This window comes from Mobula birostris, chromosome 10, assembly GCF_030028105.1.
Source record: "Mobula birostris isolate sMobBir1 chromosome 10, sMobBir1.hap1, whole genome shotgun sequence".
Classification (NCBI taxonomy): domain Eukaryota; kingdom Metazoa; phylum Chordata; class Chondrichthyes; order Myliobatiformes; family Myliobatidae; genus Mobula; species Mobula birostris.
In genome coordinates, this window is record NC_092379.1 from 89388936 (window position 1) to 89407851 (window position 18916).

General features: G+C 38.5%; 1 protein-coding gene across 1 annotated transcript in view; it reads left to right on the plus strand.

Moving 5' to 3' along the window:
- Positions 1–18916, plus strand: part of LOC140204134 (transmembrane protein 33-like) — a 150834-nt gene that overhangs the window by 121167 nt on the left and 10751 nt on the right. The window contains exon 7 of the mRNA XM_072270532.1: positions 3307–3390. Coding sequence (XP_072126633.1) covers positions 3307–3390 — 84 coding nt within the window. The remainder of the gene's footprint in view (positions 1–3306; positions 3391–18916) is intronic.

Below are 18916 nucleotides of genomic sequence, written 5' to 3' on the forward strand. Positions count from 1 at the left end.
ATAAAATACAAGATATATAAAAATAAGTTAACAAGTACTAAGATCTAGTAAAAGGAGTTATAGTAAATTATTGGAGAATAATAGAAATAATATTAAAAATACTTGGAGAGTTTAAAATGAAATTATTAAGAAGGATAAAAGAAAAACAATTTACCATACTACATTAATTCTATATGGTAATAAAAGATACTAATTTGGTTGCAGATAGGTTTAATGTTTTCTTTGTTAATGTGGGAACTAAATTAGCTAAATCAATTACTGAACCCAGCAATAAAGATAGAGCAAATAGTAATATTATCAATATAAATACACTATGTTTATTAGAGCAACTGAGGAAAAAGAAATAATTGATCTAGTATATAAATCAAAGAGCAAGAAATCAACAGATTGGAATGATTATGATATATACTTAATTAAAAACGTCATTGACTGTGTTGTGAAACCACTGACTCATATTTGTAATCAGTCTTTGTTGGAAAATTTCCCAATAAAATGAAAATAGCCAAGGTCATTCCAATATACAAAGCTGGAGATAAACACGTATATTCAAATTACAGACTAGTTTCTTTGCTCTCAGTTTTCCAAAATATTGGAAAAAATATTTGTAAAAAGGTTAAATGATTTCACAACAAAGCATAGTATACTGTGTGAACAGCAATATGGTTTCAGAAAAAACAGAACCACTACAATAGCATTAATGATTTTGTAGAAGAAATATCAAACGCTATGGAAAGAAGTGAATACATTGTGGGAATATTCCTTGATCGAAAGAAAGCATTTTATACCATTGACCATAAATTATTATCAACAAAATTAGAAAGATATGGTATTAGAGGGGTGGCACATAACTGGTTAAGAAGTTATTTGGGAAGACAGGTATCATTATGTACATATAAATAACACAAAATTCAAAACTTTTGAGGGTAACTTGTGAGGTTCCACAAGGCTCAGTGCTTGGTCCATTGCTGTTCATTTTGTATATAAATGTTATATGTGTGGTCTCTCAGACTTTAAAATACATGATTTAAAATGAATGGGAGTATAATGTAAATAAATGATACTTGGAATTGGGTTTTGTGTTAAAAGATTATGAAATTTTTTGTTTTGCTGTGATGATTGATGCCAGATATGTTGTTGTATAAGTAAGAGGGGTAGGCGTAATAAGCTGTAGCTTCAGCCTCCACCCTTTTGGTCTGTTTTAAAGACTATCTATGTTTTTTTGGTTGTAATTTTGTCCTAAGAAATCATTGTTGAAAATGATACTTTTTGTTATGTTTGTACTGACTGAAATAAATTCCGTTCATTCATTCGTCTGCCTTAGAGGCTGAAGTCAGAACATCATTCAGGAGGCTGTACCCTCATGTGCTGTCAGCCCCAACCATGTACCTGGCTGGGTACTGAAAACTTATGCCAACCAACTGTTCAAAGAGATCTTCATTTCTGCATTCAAAGTGTCCACCTGCTTCAAAAGGGCAGCAACATACAAATGCCAAAGAAGAACCAGGTTAGCTGTCTCAACGACTATTGACTGGTGGCACTCAGATCTACCATGATGAAGTGTTTCCAGAGGTTGATCATGGTTAGAATTAACTTATGGCTGAGCAAGGACCTTGATGCACTGCTATTCACTTAACACCACAACAGATTTACAGCATTAAAGTCTACAGGCTTTCCCTTCTGCTTTGGAACACAATGGCCAAACGTGTCTCAGGCTGCTGTTCATTAATTCCAGCTCAGCTTTCAGTACCATGACTCCTTCAGTATACATCACCAATCTTCTAAACCTGGGCTTCTGTACTGCCCTCTGGAATTGGATCTTTGACTTTATCATCCGGAGACCACAATCAGTTGTAAATCAGTGATAGCATCTCTTCGCAGGCAGTCAACACAGTTGTACCTCAAGGATGTGTGCTTAACCCACCAATCTACTCTCTCATTCAAGACTGTGTGGCTGGGCATAATATGATTCATGACTGTGTGGCTGGTTATCTATAAATTCACTGATGACATAACTATTGTTGGTAAAATAGCAGGTGGTGATGAGGAAGCATACAGGAGTGAAACAGATTGCCTGATTGAGTAGTGCTGCAACGACAACCTCACACTCATCATCAGCAAGGCCAAGGAATTGATTATAGATTAAAGGAAGTCAGGAGAACACACACCAGTCATCATTGAGAGGTCAGCAGTGGAAAGTGTGAGCAGCCTGAAGTTCCTGGGTGTCAACATCTCAGAGGATCTTGCCTCAGCCCACACACTGTTCAATCATGAAGAAGGCATGCTAGTTGCTCTTTTGTTAGGTAGTTTAGGAGATTGGGTATGTCAGCAACACCTCTTTTGCAAATTTCTATAGATCTATGGTGGAGAACATTCTGACTGGTTCGTTGCACAGGATTGCAAGAGGCTACAGAGGTGGTAGACGAAGCACTAACCCTCCCCACCACCAAGGACATCTTCAAGAGGTGGGACCTCAAGAAGGTGGCATCCATTATTCAGGATTCTTACCATTCAGGACATCCCCCTTCTCATTACCACCATCATAGAGCAGGTATGGGAGCCTGACGAATAGCACTCAATGATTCAGCAACAGCCTCTTTCCCCTCAACCAAAAGATTTCTGAACAATCTGGGAATGCTACCTTGTTATTCCTTTTTTTTGCATTTTCTATTTTGTAGCATTCTTAATGTCTTCGCACTGTACTATTGCAAAACAACAAACGTCACATCATATATGACAGTGAGAGTAAACCTGATTCTAATTGTATTTGTTGCTGTGAGATTTGTCATGAAACAAAGCAGCTTAAGGATTTATTTCTAACCTCCCCCCATAATATATGTTGAGAGAAATTGAAGAATTTGTTCAAAAGGCATAGATGTCTTGATGTTTTTCCTAAGGGGGTGCAATTGTTACAAACTATCTTACAAATTAATACACAGCAGTATAAGTCAAATCCCAGATCAGTTGCATGCAGCCAGAAAATTGTAGCACCAAGAAAAAAACATTGTTAACTACAGTTTCTGCTGGGTCACCTTAGTAAAGTCTGACTAGCTCAATCCTTGATAGCTCAGATATAGAGGTTATGGTCATTGGTTAATTCTCCTATATTTTAACAATATTATTTAATATATGCAAAAGGAACAGAACAAATCAAATGTTCTTGTAAAAGCATGTTTTCTTACTTAAATCTTTATGTCAGTACTTGGTGTACGTATCAGTAAAAGGTGAATGCTGTTGATCTATCACTTCAATCTTAATTTTTATGTTCAAAATTAATTTATCAATAAAATGTGTGTGTTTGCTTCACAGTGGCCGGGCTCATATATTCCTCCCTTTTTTCTATTATCGTTTCCTGACCTTAAGATACGTGTCATGGAGAAACCCTTACTGCAGGTAGGTGAAACATTGTTTTTCCATCTGCCATTGTTGAATGTGGTGATCAGTATTACAGAATGGATAAAGTAATAACTAGTTGGATAATCTTCAGAAATACTATATTCAACCCTAAATATTATGAGCAGTAGCTAAACCATTCTTGCTACAGTTCTTAAATATTCAAACTGCTGGACATAAATTCACAAGGCTTAAAGTTCCGAACACACCAAAATAGATCATTTTCTGTTTTGATATCTGTTTTGAGAACTCTTGGAATTGCATGGAAATTTTTCAGTTTCTGTCAATGTTCAATCAATATGTTTTAAATCATTTGGTCAGTTAATTGTGAATTCACACAGAAATTATATTTACTTTATTATTTTACCACATTTATTCAATTGAATCAAAATTCATTCATTTTCAGTAATTTTGATATAATATTTTGAGATGAAGGGAGATAAAAATGCTGCTTTGTGCATCTTATTTTTGCATGTTGTAATTCCTTGAATGGTAATATTATTTCACTCCGTTGCAGCATATTTTCCAATATAATTTTCTTAAAAACAAGGGGCCTTTTAAGATTTAGCTTAAGCTTCTTAATTTTAGAATCTTAAGGATTTAAGATGTGTACACTTACGTTCACAGAAAGCCAATAGAATTCTTTCAGACATCATAGAATATGACAGTAAAATGCCTGTGCAGAGGATGCCTCCTCTCGTGGGAGAATCTAGAACGACGGGTTGTCCCTTTAAGCCAAATGGCACTGGAAACAGGATGGATGGGTGAAAGGGAGCTAGGAGTAGATGAAATGCTAGCATACATTGTGCAACATTGACTGCATTGTCATTGGTTTGCTGTTTCATGTATCCATGATAAGCTCATTAATTTCATCAATTGTACCTACAGCTTCACTTGGTCAATCTTTGACGTGTCTCTCCCCTCATTCAATCACACCGTCTCCATCTCTGGAGACAAACTGTCTACCGATATTTTTTTTATAAACCTACCAACTCCCATGGCTGTCTTGACTATAACTCTTTCCACCTGTCTCCTGCAAAAGTGCCATTCCCTTTTCTCAGTTCCTTCATCCCTGTTTCATCTGTTCCACCTTCTTCAAAGAACAGGTTTTCCCTTCCTCCATCATTGATGTTGCCCTCACCCTCATCTCCTCCATATCCTGGACATCTACCTTCACAGTATCTGTCTTCTGTCTTAACAGGTATAGAGTTCCTCTTGTCCTCACCTACCATCCCATAAGCCTCTACATCTGGCAAATCGTTCTCCACGACTTCCACCATCTTCCCCTCCCCCACTCCACTTTTTACAGGGATCACTCTCTGCTTGATTTCCTTGTCCTTTCATCCTTCCCCACTAATCTCCCAGCTGGCACTTATCCCCAAGCAGAAAAAGGGTGCTACACTTGCCAATTCACCTCTTCCTCTCATTGCCATTCAGGTCCCAAGCAGTCCTTTAGATGGGGCAACATTTCACCTGTGAATCTGTTGGTGTTGTCTTCTTATCCAGTGCTCCTGACGTGGCCTCCTCAACATGAGTGACACCCAATGTAGATTCGGGGGCTGAGTACCTTCACTCCATCAGCAATAAAATGGGATTCCCCAGTGACCAACTGTTTTATTTCCTATCCCTGTTCCCATTCCGACATGTCTGCTCCATGGCCTCCCCTTCTGCCACGATGAGGCCACTCTCGGGTTGGAGAAGCAACACCTCGTATTCCATCTGGGTAGCCTCCAACCTGATGGCATTAACATCAATTTCTCCAACTTCCAGTAATTGTCCCCCTCCCCGCTTCCCTCTTTAATTGCTCACTCTGGCACCCCTCTTACCACTTCTTCTTCTCTCCTGATTCCCCCTCCTCCTTCCCTTTCTCCTGTGGTCCACTCTCTCCCTATCAGATTCCTTCTCCAGCACTTTACTTTTTTGACCTCTCACCTCTTAGCTTCTTACTCCATCCCCTGCCCCCCCACATTCTTATTCTAACTTCCCCCCATTCTTATTCTAGCTCCCCCCCCATTTTTATTCTAGCTACCCCCCCCCCACTTCTTTTCCAGGCCTGTAAAAGGGTCACTGCCTGAAACGTCGACGGTTTATTCATTTCTATAGGTGCTGCCTGACCTGCTGAGTTCCTCCGGCATTTTTTGTGTGTTGCTCTAGATTTCCAGCATCTGCAGAATCTCTTCTGTGCTGAGGATACAATTTGGGTCATTCAGTATCTCACTAAATAGCCACATTCTGTTCCTAGTTTATGTGTTTATTTGACTGTGAACTTAGTTTCAGTTGTAAGAATGCAATAGTGTTTACTAAAAGAAAATACTGGAAGTAATCAGTTCATTGAGCTGAACTTCTGGGGAGACAAAATAGTTAACATTTCAGCTGGCTGACCTGTTACAGAACTAGGAAAAGTCAGACATCAGATGTCTTTTTGTTTTGTTTAAGAATTAACTAAATTTGCTACACCTATTCATTTGTCATTATCCAGACTGCACACTTTTGGTTTGATGCATTAATAGAGCTTCATCTCACTGTGGCCCCATACTTTGTCAATGGAAAGTTTGGCAATATGTCGAGTTGTTGCAATGATGGAGTAAGTTCATACTAAATTTGTTTTAGTGAAATGGCAGAATGGATCTCTTCAGTAATTTTCGTATCTCTATATGATGCAGGGTTGGGATTACTGAATCTTAGGAATTTTGTATCTTAGTACCAAAATGCAAGGTATTTCTCTATATTATTTTATGCATGATGCCAACATACGAAAACTACAGAAGAGTACATAAATCTTCTACAGAATTATGGTACACTGTTAAAGAGAAATGTAATTTGGAAAATATGAAGCTCTGGAGGAACAGCAGAAGTCAGTGAAGCATTGACCAAAGTCATCTCATATAACAGAGAAAAATAGAATCTGAGTTGACAGGAAAGGAGGTGAAGAGTGAAGATAACAGAATCACCAACCAGGTGACAAGCTTATCATCCTGTTTTCATCTTGAAGCAGGAAAGATATGTCAGAAGCATTTCCCCAGATATACAACTTTGATGGAGAAAATTGAGAGTCATTGAGGAGAAAATAGAGTGCTCAATATGCATGACATAACGAATCATCTCGGAAACAATTCTAGCAAGTGAAGAATGTGATCCAATGAGGTCAATGCCACCAAATGTAAGGGATGTTTGTTGGTTGAACTTCCAAAGGGCAAGGTGAAATTGTCTCCAAGTATTAAGATTTTCTTGACCCTGTTGTAGGATACAGAAAAGATCATTGTTTAGTAATATGAGCTGTGACCCAAAAGCGTATTCTCTGAGGGGTAGAGTAGTTGATTCTGTTGTTTTTCTTTTCAATTAAGGCTGGATTGAGAATATAGTTGAGAGGGGACTATTGATGTGGGGAGGAGCAATAGGAAAGAAAATACCTGGATATTATTAGACGATGTGACTTAAAAGGAATATACAAGTCTTTGAAATTTGGTGCAAATTTTGAAACTCCTTTAGAAATACAGAACACTGTGCCAGATGCATTGTTTTAGCACAGATATCCAGAATCCTTAGAGCAACTAGTACCTATCTGGATATTCCAGAAAGACTGAAGTCATAACAGACAACACTACAGTTGTATGGTGAAGCTATTTGGTGAACAGCATGAAAGAATTTGGGCAGTGACTGTTGTAATAGACTGAACTGCAGCCATAGAATTTGAGCTGAACTCCTCTCTGTGAACACCATCCATTCACAGAAGCAAACTACGAGAGCCATCTGTGAATTTTATGCAGACACAGTGCATTATCAAGTTACATACGCAGTCTGAATTTTTGAACTATCCTTGGCATCATCTTTAAAAAACAATTAATACCGAGGTACAATTAATCAGTCGTGAATCATTGAATTCCTAAAGGCAGCAGATTGATTATATGCATGAGAGTAAAAAGGAGACAATATCTGAGATATGCTTATTCATCTAGTACCCATTACAGGAATGAATGGAAAGCAGCAACTGTTGAAATCAGTTAAAAGAGTGAAGCAGAAATGGTTAAAGCTGCATTGTTGCAATGCAGAACCTAATGTTAAAATGATTATTCATGAAAAATTAATCTCAAATGGCAAAAAAAATCCATAACATAAGGCTAAAGGAATAAGCAAGTTGCAAAGTATAACCAATTTGTTATCAATAATGGCAAAAATTGCCTAATGAATATAGTCATTCCCATGCATCTATAAATTATATTTATTGCTGATAAAGTTGGTCACTTTGGAAAAATGACTCAAATTATGATAATGTGAAAACTCATTCTGAGAATCTTTTAAATGACATAATTTGCAAAATGTTGCAGAATACAACATAGCCAATTGAATGATAGATGCTTTTGTCAAAAGATTGCAGTGATGATTTAATATTGATTGCATCATACAGTTACAGTCATGATTTAGGTATCCAAGATTATGTATTTGGGTGCAAGGATAATGTTAGTCTGTCTGAAACAACAAACAGATAATGTGATTCAAATGAACTAATCATCTATTGGTGACTAACCCTAAATGAAAAATTGTTTACTGGCTTGTTTTTACGGAATACAATCTGTCAACCATCTATTGATAAAAAATCTCTCCTTTTCCCAATTTTGAATGTTGTGGTCCTCACCATTTGCAGATTGATAATTTGCCCAGACTTTTCATTTTGTGCGTTGCCTTTGAGAGTGAGCAATACTGTAGAGATCAGTTGTAGAGACATTCCTTTTGCAGTATTATGTGGAAATTTAGAGTGATGGTAACTGGTCCTTTGCCCCTCAGTGTTTGTATCTGTCTATACTAATCCCAGTATCCAGCATTTGGCACATAGTCTTTAATACTGCGATATTTGAAGGGCTGATTGGGATATTTTTTGAATATCTGAAAATACATATTCAATGTTTTAGAAACAGCTTCTTCATCTCTGCCATCAAATTTTTGAACAGTTCATGAACACTATCTCACAAGTTTGCTGTTCTTGCACTGCTTTTTAAAAAATTATTTTCACATCCCTTTCTGTAACTATAGTAAGTTTTTATGTATTGTTCTGTTACTGCTACTGCAAAATAATATATTTCACTGTATATGTCAGTAAAAAAATATTCAGATTCAGATTCCTATGCCCTCTGGTTAGAGACACTTTTTCTGAGATGAAATACCCTTTGCACCTTTGTACTCCTCAATCAGGTCCATCTTCATCACCCCAAGGAAAACAAACCCTACCCTATCAACTCTCATCTGTCACTAAATGTGATTAAAAACTCTTTTGCACACTTCCCAGTGCAATCGCACCCTGGTGGTCAGGTAGTGTCAGAGGTTGTGACCCTGGATGTTCCAGAAGCTCCTGTTCTTGGGCAGCTCAGATCTCTGACTTTAAGACACTATCTCGCTTTCCCTTCTCTTTCTCCTATCCATCTTCCTCATCTGATGTTGCTGAATTGCACCTGATGTTTGATGGTGCCACACTGCTATGTCCGTTTAGGGCAACCATTACTGTGTTTTGAGTTTCTACTCCTATTCTCTTACAGTTTTTCTCTCTCGATAAGTTTTCTTTTTGCAAACTTAACTACTTTTTTAAAGTTCTGAGGATTCCACTAACATCACTGTTTCAGAGATGCCATTTTCTGGTTTGAACTGTGATTTTAAAATATTCTGTCAATCATTTGCTTTATATAGATTATGAATTTATATTTCTCCAGACAGTGGAGAAGTGTTTTCCTATCAAAATGCTTAATAATTGAGATGTTGGATAGCATCAGCCATCATAAAGGAAGCAAGCAGTTTTAAATTAAACCATTTGTCTCCCCTTTTGAAACAGTTCCCCATGTAATTGTGACAATAAGATAAACAGTAATATCTAAACATAAGGTCGATGCAGTTTTATATTATTGATATTTTTTTAAAAAACAAATTGATAATCATTTTAAACTATTTTAAATAAAATATTAAATGTCATTTTTTTATAAAATACAAGTTATTCCCCTTCTTCCCCACAGCCCAAAAATTTCCATTCAAATGAAGTGCTTGTGAATCCCATTCCAGGTCTGACTTGGCACAGGATCTGAGAGCTTATGCTGGGAAATCTCAGCCAGCTCCTGCAACACTACTGGGCTCCATGGGGAAATTCAGCGGCACAATATAGCTAAGAAATTGTGTCAGAGCTAGGCTAGTAAGTTCAGGATTTCTGTGTTTCTGCAGGTGTTAAAACTTCTGGGCATCTCTGCTGAGAAATGCAGAAAATACCCTAAAACCCACTAAATTTCAGACCATTATTTTGATTCAATACCAATGATTAAAACCTCTGCTAGGCGTTATTTAAAACAAGTGATATGTCCTTTTAGCCAGAGTAAAGAAAAAATTGTGTATAAAACTGCAAAGATATAGGAACTCAACTGTCATAACTAATGGGATTGAGCTTCTACAAATGGAACCAAAATCAATGTTGTGTGTAATGTGTACTGATGCACCTTGTCAGCCAGTCAGAATTGTACAATAGTCTAGGGTGCAATCAAATTTTCATTAAATGTCAAAAAAATTCTTTCTAACCCAATTGCCCAAGCTGAAATTATCAAGGGCTTCAGCAGCTTCTACTCTCTCGTTATTTTGAATGTCTGCATCTACCGCTGCCCATCTGCCTATTGATTGGTAGGAAGCCCAGAATGGGAATTCCATCTCATTAATCATGTCACAGAACAGGGATTAAGACAAGTCTTTGGTTTAAGCTTCACAGCATCTGACCATTGCCCATCAGTGCGTTTGATAGCTGATGATATGCAAAGAATGCCTGAAGCCCCATGAGGTCATCTGACAGCAGAACTTCTGAACAGCCTTTCTTCACAACTTGGCAAGTGCAACTGGATAACATTGTTTTTTGGCACTGAAGGCCTAAAAGGAGAATGTATTGAATAGAACACTAGCATTATCAATCTTCAAAAGTTTTCTCTTTTTAATTGTTTAGTTGAAAGTATGCAATTTCGGTCTAATGAATTCAACTATCATAATTATCTACACCAGAAGATACTTAGTTTCCTAAAAATCTAATGATTTAAGCTTGTTTTTACCACTGTGGGGTACATCTCCTGCTGTTACTAAAGGACTGACAGGTTTCCATGCCTAACAGAAGTCAGTGCAGCATTGTTATTCACTAAAAGCTTTCAGTAACGGTGCAATTTGTTTTAATTAACAATGCAATAAAAGGAAAGTGAATTTTATTAATTTATGGAAAAATGTCACTGCTGTAGAGATACAGCATTTCAGTGCCCCTTCCTTTCTTTCCCAATTTTGTTTTAATTTATGCCATTGCAATACCTGAATGAATACACAGTGGAAGATACAGGGAATGGAAACAATTCTAGGAAAAACTGCGGGATGGAACTTAATGGTATTTAATTTCAGTTGGATGAAAATGATTGATGTCATTCAAGTTTTAACCAGTGAGATGCATTCATTGACATGTGCCCTACATTTTTACCCTATGATATTAGTCTAATGCTCCTTTTGAAAACTCAATCAATTTGTTTATGTGCATGGCCCAGGGAGTTTAAAAATTATAAGCATAAATGCACCTTCATCAGGCTGCTTTGCCTGTATCTGCTGCTGTATTGATTGAAGCTGTCACGGAGCAATGAATCCTTTGATTGCATTCCCAATCCAAGCACAGTTAATGTGTTTGCTGTCATTGGAAATTCTGAGTATTAATAAAGCAGCGAGTGGGGGTGTTGGTAATAAAATAAATCCCTTTACAGGAATAGATGCATTGAACATTAGTTGCAAGTGTCTGTGTTGGTTACAACAGTTCTGTTTTTCTCATCATATGAACCCATTTTTTAAAAAAATACATGAATTATTGGCTTGTCAGATGAGACAGAAAGGTTAATTTTGCACTAAATTCTACATAATTTGGGTTTCCATGTTAACATCAGTGGAAGAATGTAAAATTAATATTCAAATGTTTAGAAGGAACACTCCCTTCATTCCATTGACCCTCACATGACCTCTCTGCAGTGCTGCTTTTGTGTTAGAAACCAGAGGTTCTGGGATATAATGGGCTGCTTGCTGCTGGTTTTTTGTACTCTGGTTAGTGGAGTACCTTTTGTTTATAGCACTGAACCTGGTTGCACATAGTCTCAACACTTCACAGCAACCGGAAATTTAGGTAATGTAATGCATACAGTGTGAGAAGTATGTGGAATGGCCAGCTGATGGCGTAAAGCTACAGGCAATACAGAATTCACACAAACACTGCCAAATTGGGCTATGTCAATGAACTTGCTGCAGGAAAAGACCGCACCCTCATGCTCTGTGTTAAAGGGATCGTCTGTTGTTTATATCGAGGGGGTTGAATTGCAGTAGTTGAATCTGTAGAGAGATTGATTTGCCTAGAGAGCAGAGTTGAACATTTCAGGGAGCTATTGGGGAGGATTTAAACTAACTTGGCAGGGGGATGATTGAGCTAAGGATGGGAGAGTTGGTGTACAATGAGATGCAGAGTGTAGTGAGACCATGAGGAAGGACAGGCCAAAATTGCAGTCAGTAGATGAAGTGTAACATGGGGACAAAATCAAAAAGGATGATGAATACGGGACTGAGGGTGTTATATTTGAATACATGAGGTATACAGAATAAGGTAATGGATCTTGTAGTACAGTTAGATGTTGACAGGTATGAGATATGGGCATCACTGAGTTGTGGCTGATAGAAGGTCATTATTTGGTAGCTTGACATACAAGGATTCACATTGTATCAAAAGGACAAGGAGTGAGGTGGGCTCTGTTGGTAAAAAAAGTGAAATCTGATCCTTAGAAAGAAGTGACATAGAATTAGAAGATGTAGAATCCTTGTGGGTACAGTTAAGAAACTGGAAGGATAAAAAGACCCTGATGGGAATTATATACAGACCTCCAAACAGTAACCAGGATGTGGGATATAAATTACAACAGAAGACGGAAAATGCATGTCAAAAAGGCAATGTTACAAAAGTAAAGAGGGATTTCAATATGCAGTTAGATTGGGAAAATCAAGTTGGTGCTGGATCCCAAGGGAGGGAATTTATAGAATACCTGTGAGATTGCTTTTTAGAGCAGCTTGTGGTTAATTCTGGGTTGGGTGCTGTGTAATGAACCAGATTTGATTAGGGGGCTTAAAGTAATGGAGTCCTTAGGAGGCAGTAATCATGATCTGATAGAATTCACTCTGTAGTTTGGGAGGGAGAAAAAGTCAGATCTATCAGAATAACAGTGGAGTGAAGTAAGTTACAGAGGCATGAGAGAGAACCTGGCCAATGTTGATTGGAAGAGGACATTAGCAGGGAAGACAGCCGAATGGCAATGGCTGGAATTTCTGGGAGCAATATTGGAGGATGCAGGAAAGATACAACCCAAAGAAAAAGACTTTTTTCTAAAGGGAGGATAAGGCAACCATGGGAAGTCAAAAACATCATAAAAGGAAAAGAAAGTGTATATCATTTACCAAAAAATTATTGGCGAGTTCAAGGATTATGAAGCTTTTAAAAACCAATAGAAGGCAACTAAAAAGCCATAAGGAGATAAAAGATGAACTATGAGGTAAGTTAGCCAGTAAGCTAGTGTTAAGGAAGCAGGGAGTCTGCAGCAGGACTTGGGCATATTGGGAGAGTGAGCAAAGAAGTGGCAAATGGAATATAGAGAAGTGAATGGTCGTGGAAGAAGGAATAAAGATGGAGATTATTTTCTAAAGGGGGAGAAAATTCAAAAATCAGAGGTGCAGAGGGACTTGGGAGTCCAGTGCAGAATTCCCTAAATGAACTTGCAGGTTGAGTCAGTGGTAAGAAAAGCAAATGCAATGTTAGCACTTATTTCGAGAGGACTAGAATATAAAGAAAGGATGTAATGCTGAGGCTTAATAAAGCATTGATCAGACTGCACTTGGGAGTATCGTGAGCAGTTTTGTGCCCCTTCTCTCAGAAAAGATGTGCTGGTATTGGAGAGGGTCCAAAGGAGGTTCACAAGAGAACCCGGGAATGAAAGGGTTAACGAAAGTGGAGCATGTGATAGCTCTGGGCCTGTGCACACCGGAATTTAGAAGAATGAGTGGGAATCTCAATGAAACGTATCAAAAATTGAAAGGCCTAGACAGAATGGATGTGCAGAGGATGTTTCCTATTATAGCAGTTACTTTCAGACATGTTCCACAAATAACGAAGTTCTAAGGTTGAAGAAAGTACATTCAATCCTTTATTGACAAACCAGCAAAGGCGAATGATATTGTAATAATAAAACTAATGAAACAAACACTAGCGATAGAACGAAATAAGCAGTCTAAATGTATTCAAAGGTATGAGAATTATTAAACATATTTAAACGATAAGCAAACAAAAAAAATATAATTTCCCAACTTGCTGCTTAGTCTAACCAGACTAAAACTGAACTAAAGACAAAGCATGAATATGCAACTATACTTGTCACTTTTATCACGCCCCAACAAACGTGACAAGTCACCCATAATAAACATGCAGCACAAAATGCAATACAGATAGACTGAAAAGATACATGGCTCCTATATCTATGGCAGATGAGTCTATGAGCATAGCCTCCGAATAGAGGGACATCCATTTATAACAGAGATGAGGAAGAATTTCTTTAGCCAGAGGGTGGTGAATCTGGAATTCCTTGCCACTGACAGCTGTGGGACTATATTTAAAGCGGAGGCTGATGGGTTCTTGATTAGTCAGAGCATCAAAGATTACGTAGAGAAGGCAGGAAATAGGGTTGAGGGGGATAATAAATCAACAATGATGGAATAGCAAAGCAGACAAAATGGGCTGAATGGCCTAATTCTGCTCCTATATTTTATGGTCCTATGGAAATAAATAGAGCAGGGCTACCTGCTAGAATAGGAAGGATAAAGTGGCCACAAATTTCCATTCATGGGCATGTCTCAGATAATCCTTTAACTGCAAGCTTGTACTTTGGAGGCAGGTTTTCTCCATGGATCTGGTCAAGGAATCTGCCACATCATCCAGATGCAGTTACAGAATAGGGCCCTGGCCACCCTGCTCATGAAGTAAAGATGAGTTTAGCAATTAATTTCTGTGCCACAGATCTGAAGCCATAAAAGCTGACACAACAGTTTGCAACCCAGTACTCTACCAGTAGAGTCATAGAGACTTAGTTTGTTCGGAGAGCAGAGTTCATTAGCATTTCGCTTGAAACAAAAGGACAGTGCCTCCCTTCAAGGAGTTCCTAGGCTTTGCAGGTATAGATTCAATTCTCAGAGCATACAGTTTTCAAATGTGCAAATCTCTTGAAGCAAACAAGAGCAATCCTTTGAGTTGTGAATCACCTGGAGTTGCTTTGTAATTCTGCTGCTCTCCCATCTGCTTGATGGAAATGACCTCTCGTGTTAACCTTCCAGTTCTTATCATTTTGCTGCATTACGCATTATTCAATAAACTTACCACATAAAGATAAGGCCAGTAATTAATAGCTCAACAGTCATCTGGATTTTGTAATCAATGCGCACAACAGCCTATCTTAGAACGTGAAAAATAAATAGTGCATTGTATTATTTACTCAAATTGTGAATGGATTTAGTCAATGTTAAAATAGCTCACTTGTTTTTCTCACTTTGTTTTTTGTTGTCTGTCACTGTCCCAAAACCCAATCTCTCTGCGCCTCAGCAACACACAATAAATGCTAGAGGATCTCAGCAGGTCAGGCAAATTGTATGGAAATTAATAGATACAGTGGCGTGCAAAAGTTTGGGCATCCCGGTCAAAATTTCTGTTACTGTGAATAGTTCAGTGAGTAGAAGATGAACTGATCTCCAAAAATCATAAAGTTAAAGATGAAACATTCTTTTCAACATTTTAAGCAAGATTAGTGTATTATTTTTGTTTTGTACAATTTTACAGTGGAAAAAAAGGAAAGGAGCATCATGCAAAAGTTTGGGCACCCCAAGAGATTTGAGTTCTTGGATAACTTTTACCAAGGTCTCAGGCCTTAAATAGCTTGTTAGGGCTATGGCTTGTTCACAATCATCGTTAGGAAAGGCTAGGTGATGCAAATTTCAAGGCTTAATAAATACCCTGGCTCCTCAAACCTTGTCCCAACAATCAGCAGTCATGGGCTCCTCTAAGCAGCTGCCTGGCACTCTAAAAATTAAAATAAGTGATGCCCACAAAGCAGGAGAAGGTTATAAGATAGCAAAGCGTTTTCAGGTAGCCGTTTCCTCAGTTCATAATGTAATTAAGAAATGGCAGTTAACAGGAATGGTGGAGGCTAATTTAAGGTCTGGAAGACCAAGAAAACATTCCGAGAGAACTGCTCATAGAATTGCTAGAAAGGCAAATTAAGAGCCCCCTTTGACTACAAAAGACTTTCAGGAAGATTTAGCAGACTCTGGAGTGGTGGTGCACTGTTCTACTGTGGAGCGACACCTGCACAAATATGACCTTCATGGAAGAGTCATCCTGCGTCGTCACCATATAATTCAGTGTCAGAAGTTCGCAAAGGAACATCTAAACAAGCCTGATGCATTTTGGAAACAAGTCCTGTGGACTGATGAATTTAAAATGGAACTTTTTGGCCGCAGTGAGCAAAGGTATGTTTGGAGAAAAAAGGGTGCAGAATTTCATGAAAAGAACACCTCTCCAACTGTTAAGTACGGGAGTGGATCAATCATGCTTTGGGCTTGTGTTGCAGTCAGTGGCACGGGGAACATTTACTGGTAGAGTGAAGAATGAATTCAACTAAATACAAGCAAATTCTGGAAGCAAACATCATACCGTCAGTAAAAAAGGCAAAGATGAAAAGAGGATGGCTTCTACAACAGGATAATGATCCTAAACACACCTTAAAATCCACAATGGACTACCTCAAGAGGCGCAAGCTGAAGGTTTTGCCATGGCCCTCACAGTCCCCTGACCTAAACATCATCGAGAATCTGTGGATAGACCTCAAAAGAGCAGTGCATGCAAGACGGCTCAAGAATCTAACAGAACTAGAAGCCTTTTGCAAGGAAGAATGGGTGAAAATCCCCCAAACAAGAATTGAAATACTCATAGCTGGCTACAGAAAGCGTTTACAAGCTGTGATACTTGCCAAAGGGGGTGTTACTAAGTACTGCCATGTAGGGTGCCCAAACTTTTGCTTCAGGCCCTTTTCCTTTTTTGTTATTTTGAAACTGTAAAAGATGGAAATAAAAAAGAATCTTGCTTAAAATATTAAAGAAATGTGTCATCTTTAACTTTATGCCTTTTGGAAATCAGGTAATCTTTTACTCGCTTTTACTCACAGTAACAGAAATTTTGACCAGGGGTGTCCAAACTTTTGTATTTCAGGCCGAGACCCTTCTTCAGGACTTTCTCTGCCTCGCTGTTTGCAGCTACAGTGTCTATAAAAAGTATTCACCCCTGCTCCCCACCCCTTGGGTGTTTTCATGTTTTATTGTTTTACAACATGGAATCACAGTGGATTTAATTTGGCTTTTTTTTGACACTGATCAACATAGAAGACCTTTTCCTGTCAAAATGAAAACAAGTTTCTACAAATTGGTCAAAATTTCTTACAATTATTAAGCAAAAAATAATTGATTGCATAATTACTCAACCCTTCAAGTCAGTATTCAGTGGATGCACCCTTGGCAGCAATTACAGCCTTGAGTTTGTATGGTCTCTATCAGCTTTGCACATCTGGACATTGCAATTTTGCCCCCCATTCTTCTTTACAAAACTGCTCAAGCTCTGTCAGATTCCATGGGGATCATGACTGAACAGCCCTTTTCAAGTCCAGCCACAAATTCTCAATTGGATTGAGTTCTGGACTTCTACTTGGCCACTCCAAGACATCAACTTTGTTGTTTTTAAGCCATTCCTGTGTAGCTTTGGCTGTATGCTTGGGGTTATTGTCTTGCTGGGAAAACAAATCTTCTCCCAAGTCGAAGTTCTGATGCAGACTACATCAAGTTTTCCTCCAGGATTTTGCTGCATTCATTTTACCCTCTACCTTCACAAACCTTCCAGGGCCTACTGCAGTGATGCAGCCCCACAGCATGATGCAGCCACCACCATGCTTCACAGGAGGGATGTTGTGTTTTTGATGGTAGAAAGCAGAAAACCTACAGCATAGTACAGGCCCTTTGGCCCACAAAACTGTGCCAAACATGTCCTGACCTTAGAAATTATCTAGGGTTGCCCATAGCCTTCTATTTTTCTGAGCTCCATGTACCTGTCCAGGAGTCTCTTAAAAGACCCTATCATATCCACCTCCACCACCATCACCGGCAGCCCATTCCTCGCACTCACAACACTGCGTAAAAAAAAACTTACCCCGACATGTCCTCTGTACCTACTTCCAAGCACCTTAAAACTGTGCTAGCCATTCCATTTAGCATTTAGTCTGATGGCTAAAAAGCTTAATTTTGGTTTCAACAGACCATAGAACCTTCTTCCAGCTTACTTCAGAGTCTCCCACATGCCTTCTGGCAAACTCCAGCCGAGATTTCATGTGACTTTCTTTCAACAGTAGCTGTCTCTTTGCCGCTGTCCCATAAAGCTGTGACTGGTGAAGCACCCAGGCAACAGTTGTTGTATGCACAGTCTCTCCCATCTCAGCCACTGAAGCTTGTAACTCCTCCAGAATTGTCATGGGTTCTTGGTGGCCTCCCTCACTATTCCCCTTCTTGCGCAGTCGCTCAGTTTTTGAGGACGGCCAGCTCTAGGCAGATTTACAGCTGTGCTTGATGATTCTTGATGATTGACTAACTGTACTCCAAGGGATATTCAGTGACTTGGAAATTTTCTTGTATCCATCTCCTGATGAGCATTTCAATAACCATTTCACAGAGTTGACTGGAGTGTTCTTTTGTCTTCGTGATGTAGTTTTTGCCAGGATACTGATTCAGCAGTAGTTGGACTTCCTCTTCTTCTTCTTCTATTTCCGGCAGTTTAGACGCATCTAAGCGTATTACTGCCCTCGGCAGGATGAATAATTAATTATAGCACTTCAAGGAACTCAAATTCTCAAATATAACCTAGTCTCACGTATAAACTGAACAATAAGCTCTTCAATCAGATGTTGGTTCTCTTGATGGCCAAGCAAGGATTTAATAGAAAACCAAAATAGATTTAAGCCAGACAGCCTCTTGAACAATATGTTTCTTTCACTTTTATATCAGTTATAGCTCAGCAAAATATGCTGGACTGTCTCTGGACTACCACAGTCACATAATCCAGTAGGATGTTTTCCTATTATCTTTAAATAATAGTTTAGCCCACAATGCCCCAAACTAGGTCTTGTTAATTTCACCATATCTCTACGATTTAAAAGGGAACAGTCTGAGACCTTTTTAATTAGTGAGTGACTAGAAAAATAATGCCTGCCCCTTTAATTCATTTTTCCAATCCTCCTGCTACTTCTTCTCTATACCTTTTTTAATCCTACTTCTCAATTCTGCTTTGCCTTGGGGAATTCTAATTTCTACTTGCCTGCTCTGTAAGGAAGACTTTGCAATGCCATCCACAATTTCATTTCCCTCCACCCCAGTATGC